Below are 13,100 nucleotides of genomic sequence, written 5' to 3' on the forward strand. Positions count from 1 at the left end.
ATATTTTGCAACAATAAAACAAACAAACAAACAAAAAACCCATCAAGAACCCCCCCCTAAAATATCTAAGAGATGTCTGCAGGTAAAACCTGCCTTGCAAATGTGCCCCTGACTGCAAGAAACTTCTGGGACATTTTTCAAGGGCCACTGCAGATTTCTTAATTATAAACCCCCACAATTTCTAGGAAGTAACTGCAGGAAACTTGGGTGACTCTGTGACATAGAAATGGATGAGAATAAAAACCCCTCAAGGTTTTATCACCCAGCATTAACCCTTCCTGCCCCAGTGAGGGTCTTTTGTTGAAAAGGGGGCAGAAGATCTGGAGCCTGAGGGAAAGAGTTTCTCATTCAGAAGTGTGAGCACTGGGAAAGGTGCCAGTTAGACTCGATTAGATTTGTAAGATTAATTAAAAGCAGACAGGTTCAGTGAATTGTGAAAAAGACAAATTAACAAATTAGCAAATTAGCAAATCAGGAAACCTATCTTCAGAAACAGAATTAGAGACTTTGGCTCCTTTATCAGGGCAAATTTGCTTTTTGAAGTCTGGTTCTTTCATGTTCCAGGGGTGGCATTTTACTATTCTGCATAGAAATATTATATATATATAAAAATAAAAAATTTTATATAAATATATAAAAATTTATATATATAATATAGTTATATATATAAATGTAATTATATATATAATTTTTAACATATATATTTCACAGAATCAAAAATTAAAATATAAGATTTTAACATAAAAACATTTTAAAAAATCACAAAACTGCCACTAAAAAATGAAACATCTCTATAAAAAACACATGTTAAAGCCCAAAAAATTCCCCAAAAAACTTCTTTTTTACTTCCAACCTAAAACCAAATAACACAGCACTGACAGCCCTGGTGATGAACAGGCATTTCCAGGCCTGGAATCCCTTCAAGCCAAGGCTCCCAGGCCCTGCTGTGGGTGTTCTGTTGCCTCAGCAGCAGCCCTGGTGTCTGCTGGATGTGGGACTGGAGAGGGGGCTCCCAGCCAGGGCAATGAGCAGTGTTTGTAAAGGACCCCGTGGTTTGCAAACAAACACCTGTTTTTGGGGTTAATTTGGGATTTCTGGGGAGTCCTGGGTATGGTCCCAGAAAGACAGGGTTCCTGGAGTGGGAGAGGTGAGGGCTCTCAAGATCCCTCTGTCCCAAGGGAAAGCTTATCAAGGAAAAGCTGGAATTAATATTTAAAAAAAGCTAGAATAATATGAATTCCCAAGAATTAATATTAAATATTAATATTTAAAAATAATATTTGAAAAAGCTGGAATATTATTATTTTCATTAATTAATAATAAATATTAATATTAAAATAATATTTAAAAATCTTTAAAACTATGAATTCCCAGGAATTCACATTAAATATAATATTGAATAATATTTTAAAAGCTGGAATAATATTAATTCACAGTAATTAATATTAAATATTAATATTTTAAAAATAATAATTTAAAATCTGGAATAATAATTAATTATAATATAATAATATAATAATATAATAATATAATAATTAATTCCCAGTAATTAAAACTTCAATAGAACCTCTTAGACATGACAGACCACAGCTGACTAGACCTGTTTGGGGACTTATAAATGATGAATTTTCTTCGCTTTTTGGTTTGTTAGGAGGGAACTGTGACATTACTTCTCTGGGATTTCTGACAGCTGAATCCCAAAGGGCTTTTAATTTTCCTTGTAAAGAACTGTTATTCCTATTCCCATACCTTTGCCTGAGAGCCCCTTAATTTCAAATTTATAACAATTCAGAGGAGGGGGTTTACATTTTCCATGTCTGGGGAGGCTCCTGCCTTCCTTAGCACACACCTGGCTTTCCAAACGAAGACAAGGCTCCAACCCCTCAAGGTCAGGGCTGAGACACAACTTGTGGACAGAAGGGCAGCAGCAGCAGAGGGTGCCTTGCTGACTGCCCAGAGCAGAACCCTGGCTCAGACATCCCATCACGATCCCCTGGCTGCAGATCAGCATCTCCAGGTGCAGCTCGGAGCTCTTCAGAGCTGGGCCAGGTTGAGCACAATTCCACCCCAAGCTCCATTTTGAGCTGCTGCCTTTGGGAAACGGAGAGGAGGAGTGGCCTTAAACACAGCAGGGATTTAAGTTTGCAGGTTCCAGTCTAGCTACTGGGGCAGGACCACAACCATGTGAAAAGAAAATCCACGAATCTGTCTCCAAGAGGCCTTTGGTGTGAGCTTCAGAATGTTGTAAAAATGGTTATGGCTACTCAGTATTTATGGAATGAGCCTTGACTTTCATCAAGGACTGTGATGTGTCCACACTGGTGAATGGCTGGACCCTGAATCCAGAATTCTTTCTATCTTAATGCTCAAAAATGTTCCATATTTTGTATATATTGAACCACCAGACACCAGTGAGTGAGACCAGCCAGTTCAGTCAGCTGCTTAAAACCCCTGCAGGACAAGCCAAGGATGCTTCACTCAGGCCTGGCAGGAATCAGAGGGCAGGCTCAGGCTGGGCCAGGCTGCCACAGACACAACTTGGGCTCAAGGCAAGGCTGACAGGGCAGGGAGGGTCAGCACTGGCCCAGCTCAGCAGCACTGGCAGATGTGCTGGGGGTGCTGAGCTGCTGTCACACCAAGGGCTCTGTCCCCAGCAGCCCTGGGCCTGAGCAGCACTCCAGGGGTTTCCAGAGGGCCGATGCTGAGCCTTGGACACTGGGATGAGAAGCACAGGTCAGATGAAAATGTCACTCAGTTAAGACATGCCAGAGAAAATGGAAATGCTGTGCGTTGCACCTGCGTGTTTCAATAGACACTCAATTCTTTAGTCTTTATTACTCCCTTGGTAATTTTTGGTTTTTTTTTTTTCTCTAAAACTGGCTGCTGGGACATTTTCCTGCCTTCCCATGTGAAATCCAGCCACGCTGAACTGCTTGACCTGGCAATGGAAGGGTCTGGTGAGCATCACTGAGACTCAGATCACCAGTGTCAGGGGGAAGAGAACCTCCTACTGCTGCCCACAGCCCTGGTACCCATGCAGGGAATGTCCATTTGTCCTCCAGGACAGCAGCAGAAATCAAACACCCCCTGAGTGTCAGCTAGAGGGTGAAATTCAAAAGTCAGGATGGTTTAGTGACGCAGAGCCCTGTCCCTGGGCTCAGGCTGCCCTCGGGGAGGGAGGGAGGGCTGGAGACACCTCCCTGGGCCCCCACACCCCTCTGAGAGGGATGAGTGAGAACATGAGCTGAAATCCTGTCCTGCCCCAGCTGGGGTGGCCCTGCCTGGGCCCAGAAGTGTCGTGTAGAGCAGGGGAGCAGGAGTGTGGATGTGACAGCCTGGTCAGAGAGAGGGAAAGCTGGATAAGCTTTGCCATGAATTGGTCTGGGAACTTTTAGGGAAGGCAGAGAGAAAGAATTGTAAACCATCTGCAGGTGGTGTTTACAACAAGTTGTTTTCCTCAAAGATGTTTACCCCAAAGGGTGTCTTCTTAATTAACCAATCATGTGAAATGTGTTGATTACATGACCAGTCAGGTCCACCTGTATCAGACCAGGGTATAAAAGAAGGGGTTCCAATAAACTGGCTGCTTTTGCAGTCTGTGTCATCCCTGACTCGATGGTGGCACAGGAGGGACCTCCAGGTTTGTCCTGGAGCTGTGGCTCCCACTGGAGCCTTGGGCTGCAGATGGGTTGGAGCTGCTGGGGGTCCTGGGGAAGGCACAACCCCCATTAAATGTCCTGGCCCAGAGCTGTTTGTCAGGAGGAACCTCAAGGACCACTTTGGTGGCACTGGCCTCAGCAAAGGGTGCCACAGCCAGGGAGAGGGGAGCCTGAGAGGATCCCTGGAGGTCAGAGTGGGACCAGCCAGGGTGGTGCAGCCTGATCCTACAAACGTCCCAGGACAGTCCATCCTCACCTCCCTGCAGCAAGGAGGGTCCCCTCAGGAATGAACCTTTATTTGGCAATTGCCCTGTGGATGTGACAGCCTGGTCAGAGAGAGAGAGAAAGCTGGGTAAGCTTTCCCAGAATCGGCCTGGGAGGCTTTAGGGAGCTGGGGATAAACAGTGACAGCCAAATATTAAAACAACCTGCAGGTGGTGTTTTTTAACAATCAGTTTTGCTATTTTTTTCCCATAAGATTGTTTAAAAATGGGTGTCTTGGTAATTAGGCAATCATGTGAAATGCATTGATTAAATGACCAATCAGGTCCAGCTGCAGCAAACTAAGCCATAAAAGAAGAGAGGATGAAATAAACGAGGCCTTTGCCATTTTGCCTTCTGATGTGGCTCTGTGTCACCTCTGACTCAACAGTGAAAATTGCCCTTTGTTAATTGTTCAGCTCTGGACAGGACAGATCAGCCCTGTGCTGTTTGTGAGAGCCCTCCAAGCTGCCCTGAGCAGCTCTCACTGCCCCTGCTCACCCTGCACAAGCCCAGGTCCCCCCTTTCCACCCTTCCAGCCCCACTGGCCACTCTCCAGTTCCTCTGCATCCCTCCTGAGCTGTGCCTCCCCACAGGAGCCCCAGGTGCCCCTCAGCTCACTGGGTTTGAGGTGAGCCCAGCTGTGAGTTCTGTTCCTGCCACCCTGTCAGCATCACCTTGGTGCCTCAGGTTTTAGTTTTTCTAATTTTCAGGTTCTGTGCTGCTGTAGTGTGTAGATCTGGGGATGGTGAGCTCTGTTCACAGAGCAGGGAGACAAAACAAAAATCCCTGCTCCAGCTGGGGACCAAAGACAAATGATCCAGATCTCAGGCCCAGGAGCACAAACAACGTGGAATGGAGAGAGAAAAACAAGAAGGATGGGACTGCATGGGCTGGAGCTGTCACTGGACAATGAACTCCAATGTGCAAATGGAGCAGAGCTTATAAAAGTGAGAGACCCCGTGGCCAGTGGGGCATTTTGTGACCATTTTGGGTTCGCCTGGGGTGCAGCCCTGGCTGGGCTCTTGTGCTGCCCAAGGTGGATCCACTGAGGCCTCCTAATAAATCCCTGCTTTATTCTTTAGCTCTGCCCAGTCTCTGTTCTAGGCCAGCCTTCTCAGGGCATCCCCCTGCCTCTCTCACAGGGTGTGGGCTCCTACCTGACCCCATCAGGGTGACAGCTGGGGCAGTGCCTCAGCAGGGAGGACAGCTGGCATGGGAAATCACTGGCTTGTGGCCTCCCCCACCCCAGCACCTCCAGCTGAGAGGGTGGGGTGGCCAAAAATCCCCCCTGAATTCCCAGTGCTCTTCCTTGGGGTGCCTTCAGCAAATGCTTCACTTTGGCAAACACTGCTTTTAGCGAGGGAGTCAAATAAGGAACAAGTGGTTGCGATTAAAAAGCCCCTTCAGAGCTCTTTGTGGCCACTGAAATTTACTTCTGACTTCAGTTACAGGACTGGTAACAGAGATTGGTGTCTTGAAGGCAGAAAGGCTCTTGAGTGTGTCAGAGCCCTTCTCCCTGGGCTCCTGTGGCTCCAGGCTTCTCCTGGCCCTGGCCCTGGCCTTGTCCTGGGGCTGGGGCACTCCAGGGGACACGAGGGGTAAATTTCGGAGGGAATGAGACTTCCTGAAGGCCGGCAATGTGACAGTGCTTATTGCTCTGCCCTGCCATGCTCTGGGAGCATTTTGAGGCTGTTGCTGAGCTCAGGACTCTACTGGCAGGGGTGGAACAGAACGACCTTCAGGGCTGCTTCCAACCCAAACCACGCTGGGATTCTGCACTGGGGAGGGACAAAACCAGCAAGAGATGCCACCTGGAACACTCTGCCAAGTCCTGAGGCTCATGAGGCTGTGCATCCTTGGAGATCTGCTCTGGCAGTGGTTGGGGCTGTCCTGCTGGTCAGGACTCATGCTCCACCTCAATCCCAGCTCCAAAACTCTGCTTTTCATGGCATGGATTGACCATCCCACTCAGCAGGGAGTTCCCACTGGCTAAACCTGGCTGATAAAAACGCTAAAGAAAACCTTGAAGCCCCCAAAACCCTTCAGAGCCACAAGCTCCTGAACACTTGCGGCCAGCCAGGTACTCAGGGCTGTTTCCATGGCCAGCCCAGCTTTGCCCCTCACTGCCCACAGCCCTGCTGCCCACTCTGCCCCCACCCGTGCCACTCCTGGGGGGTCAGGAGCAGCAGCAGCCTGCTCTGCATGGCCCCACCACAGCTCCTTCTCTTTTAGCAGCACTAACCAGACAGCCAAAGGGTTGGACACGTCTCTGAGGGAGCTTTGTTGGCCTCAGCTCCTCCTGTCAGCACTCACAGGCAGCATTTCAGTGACCTTTTCCCATCTGTGCCCCATTTGTTCCCTCTCAAGCCTGTAATGGGATGGCAGCATGTGAAGAAGGGTTGGACCTGTGTCAAAATACCTCACTGGAGGTTACATCCACAGCCTGAGCCACCCCTGGAGCTCGCTCAGAGCTGCCCGGCCGGGGACAGGGCCATGTCAGGGAGTTTCCAGCAACCCAGCTGGGCTGAAACCCCCTCTTGGCTTCTCCATTCTGCCGCCACCAGCGGGTCTGCACCCCAAGCTCTGGGTTTGCAGCACAGGGACCTTCCCTTTGAGCTCGGGCAGGACCCCCCTGCAGAGCTCCAGGGCAGCACTTGGGCTCTCCTCTCTCTGGACAATGTCAAGGACCACGTCCTTCCCTGGCCCCTCAGTAAAACACGTCCCACAAACCCTGAGCAGCTCCATCCCTTTGCCTTTATTCCCTGCAGTGTCACTGCTGCCGGGCTCCTGGCATTGTCTGGCTCACAGTGGAGCAGCAGGATTATTCCAGCCACCCCAAACCCATTTACAAGGCGATCAGACCCCATTCTCATCACTCTCCTTTTCCTAGGGCACACACAGGCACTTCCTCCCCACCACAGGAATAAACCATTTTCTCCTTTCTGTCCCACAGCAGAAAGGATCTGTTTTGACGTTGCTGCCAAGACATTCCCTATCCAGCAGGAAAATCCCCAGGAAGGTGGTGCCAGCAGGACAGGGCACTGCCTGTCAGCATCCTTGGGGCTCTGCCACATGAACTGCCCCCCTGAAAGTCTCCAGTTTAGCAGAGATGGGTTTAGCTGGGGGTAAGGAAGCCCAGGGGAGCCCCAGGCCAGCCTGGCCTGGAGGGCTGCAGGACACCAGCTCAGGGGACCAGGCTGATGCTGAGCCCCACCTTTGCTCCCCTGGCCCTGTTTTGGGGTGTGCTGAACCCTGCAAGGGGGGCTCATCCCCCAAAACCTCCTTTGTGCCTGCCTCAAGAGCAGAGGATCAGGAAGACAATTGGAAAATGATGTTTTCTTAAGAGCATAGATAACACCATGCCAGAGTCCACCACATAAACCTCATTTCCACAGAGCAGATATTGAAAGCCTTCCATGGGACCAAAGGAGACCTTGAATTTGTGTGCTCTGGGGGCATTGTCTGTGCCTGAGCACCAGGGAGCCCTGACCCAGGAATTTCTGCCCTCCTGCACCCTCAGCCTTCAAGAAACCTCCAAAACCCCCCAGCATTTTCAACCTCAGCCCTACATGGGGCACCTCCTCGCGTCCCTCCAGGGCAGCAGAGACTCTCTGGCACTTTGGTGTTGCCAGAATCTATGAAAATACACAAAACCTGGATCTGTGGATGAAATTCTGTGGAGAGTGTGTTCGACTCCCTCCTTTCCCAGGGATGCTGCTTGCCATGCCCCTGCTGTCTGTGCCCTACATCCCCTGTATTGTTCCTTTGGGGTCAGCTCAGAGGGGTTTGGGAGAAGGGGATGGGGCAGACACCTGTTTGCAGCATTTGCTCCTGGAAACAGGCACAGGAGACATTTTGCTCACTGGGACATTTTTGCTTCACAGGGGAAAACGAGACCTTTTCATCGAGAAGGTTTCGCTTCCTCGCTCTGAGAGTTGAAACCCTCCTTGATTTGGGCATTAAATCCTGATTTATATCAAAGCCTGGGACAGCTCAGGGTCTGGTGGGATGAGCTGATGCCATGGTGAGATGTCCCTGCCCCAGGCAGCTCCTGCCTTCAGACCCAGCCCTGGCATCCCGACCTGTTCCTCTGCATGCCCCGTGCCCGCACAGCGGTGCCCAGGTGGGGCAGAAAAGGCTTGGAAGGAATCAAAGTGCTGCTCTCTGTATTTCGGGAGCCTCCCCTGCCCCGGGCTGAGGGCCTGAAGTTCGGCAGCCACGCTCAGGGCGAGGAAATCATTGAATTCTCCAGGAAAACCTGCTGTGATTTAGCCATTTCATGAACCTGCGGAGCTTTGAAACGCTTCCTGAGCGGGGACTTCTCATTGTGCTCTCAGTCTTTCTCCTCTGGAAAGGCACATTCTCATCCCAAAGTCCACGGTAATAAATGGATTATTAAAAAAAAAATAAAATTAGAAAATATCGTCTTTTCTCTCCTGAATTCTAAATATTCCCAGACATGGCAGTCCATTCCCAAGTTCACTCCCACCTACTTCTTGCCATCTCCATGTTGGCACTGAAAGGATCTAATTCAGTAATAAAGAAGAGAGACTTTTCCGGAAAAGCGAAAATAACCCAAGAATCTCAGCAGCACCAAATTCCACCATCTCCCTCTTTTCCCTCTGGATCATCAGGCTCACAGCCCCTACCTGGCACATACACAAACTTAACAAGAGATATTCCAGCAAGAAATCCTACATAAAGACAGAAATAAACCGAAATATTCTGTTATGCAACTCGCTGGCTGCTGGATTTAAATGACCTGGAATATTTAATTCTGTATTTCTTGTTCTAAAGGGCTTCCAATTGCGTTTTGTTACTGTGTTCATTTATATAGAGTTGGATTTATTTTTAAAATAAGTGACTCAGGTTACTTACCAGCCTCATTACAAGATACAACCAATTCTTTTAAAATCTATTTTTCTCATTGGTGCAAGGAAATTAGCGACATTTCCATAATTAAAATGAACAAAATCCACCTTTGAGCAATTTTAGTAATGAATGTTTTCGCAGGTGCCATTTGCGTTATTTGCCGGACTAAATTCACATGACAGAATACAACAAAAGAAGGGAAAGAAGTCCAAAAAAACGCAGCAACCAAACAGAAAATAGAATTAAATATTTTTTAAAGGATCGATTGCAGTTTCGTGGAAAGGAAGAAAATCCCTGTGGCAGAGTCATGCAAGAGACAAAATTCCCATTGCACAAGGAAATAAAACCGCATCCTTTCACATCTGAACCAAGAGCCCATCGCTATAGAGCCGAAAATGGAGAAATTAAGAGTGGTAGGGAAGCCTCCATTTGTGCAAAGGGAAACCCAGGCATGGCCCTTTCAAAATAACCCCCAAACTTTTCACAGATTTCATTAATTACAGGTCAAATCTGAAGAAATCACGCTTCAACTCCACCATGCAGCCGTGGGCAGCTCCGCAGGGCGAGGGGTGAAAAGGAAGGAACACACAGCTCCCATGGCTAATAATTAATGAATTCATTAATCAATCATAGGGAGAGGAAGGGCGAGGGGAGGAAGGAATCTTACCACCAAATTGGGTAACCGGCTAAGACCTTTGTGCCATTGAAGAGAAAAGACAGAATTAGTCCAAGCAGGTGGTAATCCATTAGTCCAGGCTGGTGCAAGGGGAAAATCGCCACGAAGTTTTCAGAAAAACATGAAGTGCCAAAATGAAGAATCCCCCTCCTCCCAGGAAAAAAAAAAAAAAAAAAAAAAGGGGAAAAAAAAAAAGGGGAGGGGGGTTAAAAAGAGTGAAGCCAAGTCCCTCGTGGCTCGGATGACTTTCTGGCTTGTCAGAAACACACCTCTCCAAGCCTTCCCCCCGTAGATCATCCAAAAGCGTCTATTAAAAAGTGCAGGGCTCGGGGATGTCAGCAGGCGGCCAATCAGACCGCATGGCCCAAGGTGAGGGATGAGGCTCAGCCCAGGGCTGTCAATCACCCTCTCCTCCCCCTCCACCCCACAACTTTGTTCCGAGCCCTCGCTGCCACGGACAAACCCTCTGTGCACCACACTCCACTGGGGCACTGCGATTTGGGGCAAGGATTTGCAATTTTTAATTTTTTTTTCGATTTTTTTTTTTTTTTTTTCCACTTGGAGCCCAGGATGTGCTGCCCCTGAATGCCAGGACTCGGCAAGGTAAGGATGAAGGGTGGCTGTGGTCGAGCTTAATCTCACAGTGGGAGTGAGACAGAACTTGTTCTTCAGATGGACAGGGATGGGGGCACAGAGGGGAAGAAAATCCCTCTGCGTGTGGTGGTGTGGGCAAAACTGGTGATAAAGTTGAAATGAAACCTGCAGTGCCCAGGTTTTCAGCCTGTGGGGGTAATGGATGGAGGGGGGAGCAGGGGCAGCCTGGATTATAATTGAGAAAAAAATGCCATGTCATGGTGAGAGGGGAGCAGGCAGATGGGGACATGTCCCACGGATGGATTGCATGTGAAGTGCATCTCTGGATGCAGGAAGATGAAAATATTATCAAAACCCCACACATGTAACCCTAAAAAAAAAAAAAAACCACCAAAAACTAGTCAGTTTCGTGATTTGCAAATAGACCCAACAAAGATTTTACTTAAAAATCCTTGTTGTTGGGTAGAGAGCCTGTTTGAACAGGAGCTATTGTGCAGTCAGAGGAGATGACTCGACAGAATGGGACAAAGAAATGGGAGAAGCCTAACAAGTTGCTTTTTCTCCTAAATCATCTCAGCAACCACAGCTCTGTTGCTGCCCTGGGGCTGCCTGGGGTGGAACCACCTCGAGATCAGGCGCTTTAGGAGCAGCCAACAAATCAGTTTATTTTAGAGCCATGGCAGTAATGGAGATTCAAGGTCCTGTCTTCGGCAGCTCAAGGCATCTCATGGTTTTGAAAGCTCTAGACCTCCTCTGGATCTTAAGGCTCTGGGCACAAACAAATTCCTTGTTGTGTTTAATCACACACTGGCACAGGAAGCTGTGGCTGCCCCTGGATCCCTGGAAGCGTCCAAGGCCAGGTTGGACAGGGCTTGGAGCAGCCTGGGGTAGTGGAAGGTGTCCCTGCCCATGGCAGGGGTGGAATGAGATGATCTTTAAGGTTCCTTCCAACCCAAACCATTCCATGATCCTGTGATGCACCTGCCTCTCGCTTCTGCCATTCTAGATTGCCAGTTCTGCCTGATTTTGGAGTTTGGGCGCTGAGTTGGGGCAGTGCTGCTCTCAGAAGGGGTGGTTGCTGTCCTGGCCATGGCACACCCATGGGAGGACACAGCAGCTGCTCACACTTTCCCTCTCCATCACTCCCTGCACCTGCTGCAGGGACTGTGAGGCCAAATTTCCCCAGGCTTACTCCAATGGGTTTTCCAGCTGACTGTGACCCACCATAGATATTCAATATTCTTGTTATTTTGGGGGGTTTTGAATCCCAGAGGGGATGGGTGTAGTCTGTCCTGGCAAATCTTCTGGAACCCAGATGGGTTTTATTGAACTGGGTCTAATAAAGCAGCAATTGCCCAATGACATCTGGGGACACGTGGATTTAAGCTGCTCCAGTAAATTCAACACTAGCTGGAAGTCTCCCCCAGATCTTGACATTTACTGCCCATGTTTTTAACCATGAAGATGGACCCTGGTGTGGAGCCTGCCCAGCCAACTTACCCAGCCCTAAGCAGATTTTAGTCACAGTTTGGGGTTAGTGTGGGACAGGAACTACTCCAAATAGACCCTTAAGATATGACCCACCTGTTCTGGAGCTTAAGGGAGTTTTTCAGGCTGGATGAAGGTGCCCCTGTCTGCCTCAATCCAGAGCCAGGGAATGGTCCCAGGCACTCTTCCCTTCCTGCCTAAACAAAGCCCTGGGCTGAGTGAAATGCACGGAAGTGTCTGTGAGCTGCTCTGGCACAAGCAGAACTGGAACTGCTGCCCAGGTTTGTACTGGTGGATGTTTTGGAGCTGCACAAACAGAATAAGGATTAAAAGTACCAAGGGACAGAATTTTTGTTGTTGAAGTGTCACTGCTAGAGAGGCAGCAACTGGAGGGACTGAATGAGATGTCTCAGGTGATATTGCAGGTGGCTGAGCCCATGGGAGAGGAGAAAAACCTCAGACACTGTAGAAATCCAGTTGGGAAAATCAGAATTGAGTTGTTGTTGGTTGGAGACCATCATCAAGGTCTGGGTGGACCTGGCAGTGCGGAGTTAATGGTTGAACTTTGATGATCTTCAAGGTTTTTTCCAACCCCAGTGATTCTGTGGTGGCTGAGACGTTCCTGTCCATCAGACATTGGGGAACACAGAATGCTCCTTATCCATTTCTGGGTGCTGCTGTTTATAAACCAAGCCAATAATGAGCTACAAAGTGCTTCCTCTGCAGGGACCAGGAGGGAAAGTGACCTCAGACCCAAATTCAGAGGTTTATTTGCTGCTGTGGTGGGGCAGGGATCTCAGTGTGCCTTGGGACGGGCTGTGCTACAGCAGGAGCAGAGATACAAAGCTCCCACACACTGATGTGGCCATGGGCAGGTCCTCAAAGATGCACAGTGAGGGGCTGATCCCAAGCACACTGTATTAATGGGAATGGCTCTGACAGGTGTCTGAGGAAGTTTCTGGAAACGCTCATCCCCCCCCAATCCTTTCACTTCTCCATTCCACTGCTCTCTGAACATCTGGTTGTCCCAGCATCATAAGGAGTTTGTGTTGCCCCACCTTTGGTGAGGAGATTGTGTTTGGGGCGTGTCTGTAATTGCTTTGGGTTGGAGATCCTGGGAGCAGAAGGTCCTGCCTGTCCCTGATCTAACTCCAGGAGACTCTTGGCTCCCAATTTCTCCCAGTGAAACGAGCAGGAAAATGAGCAGGAAAACAATGTCAGTTCTCAGCCGTGTCTTTGGCTGTGTCAGCCTTGATCCCCAAAGCCTTGAGGCAGCAGGCAGGGCTCCCCAGGGAGGAGGACCTGTCTCCCAGGGATGAAGACTCCATTGGCTGTGAAGGGAACAGACTCACTTTGAGTCTCCTCTGATGTGAAATGAAAATCCGATGCGTACATGCTAAAATTATCCCGGGCATATTTCATGCTAGCCTGAACAAATATTTATAAGTTCTACAGCAAACATTAATTTTAAATGTAATTTCTAAGAGCAAATGACAGTTACCCAAAAGAGTACAATTTCAAAATTTCACTCATAGATACCTCCTTGT

General features: G+C 48.7%; 1 protein-coding gene across 1 annotated transcript in view; it reads right to left on the bottom strand.

Annotated features, from left to right (window-relative positions):
* WNT3 (Wnt family member 3) overlaps positions 1-9,596 on the bottom strand; it is a 39,811-nt gene extending 30,215 nt beyond the window's left edge. The window contains exon 1 of the mRNA XM_038162898.1: positions 9,463-9,596. Within this exon, the coding sequence (XP_038018826.1) occupies positions 9,463-9,542 (80 nt within the window). The 5' untranslated portion in view covers positions 9,543-9,596. The remainder of the gene's footprint in view (positions 1-9,462) is intronic.
* Between the last annotated feature and the right edge of the window lie 3,504 nt (positions 9,597-13,100).

The sequence above is a fragment of the Motacilla alba genome, chromosome 27 (genome assembly GCF_015832195.1).
Source record: "Motacilla alba alba isolate MOTALB_02 chromosome 27, Motacilla_alba_V1.0_pri, whole genome shotgun sequence".
NCBI lineage: Eukaryota > Metazoa > Chordata > Aves > Passeriformes > Motacillidae > Motacilla > Motacilla alba.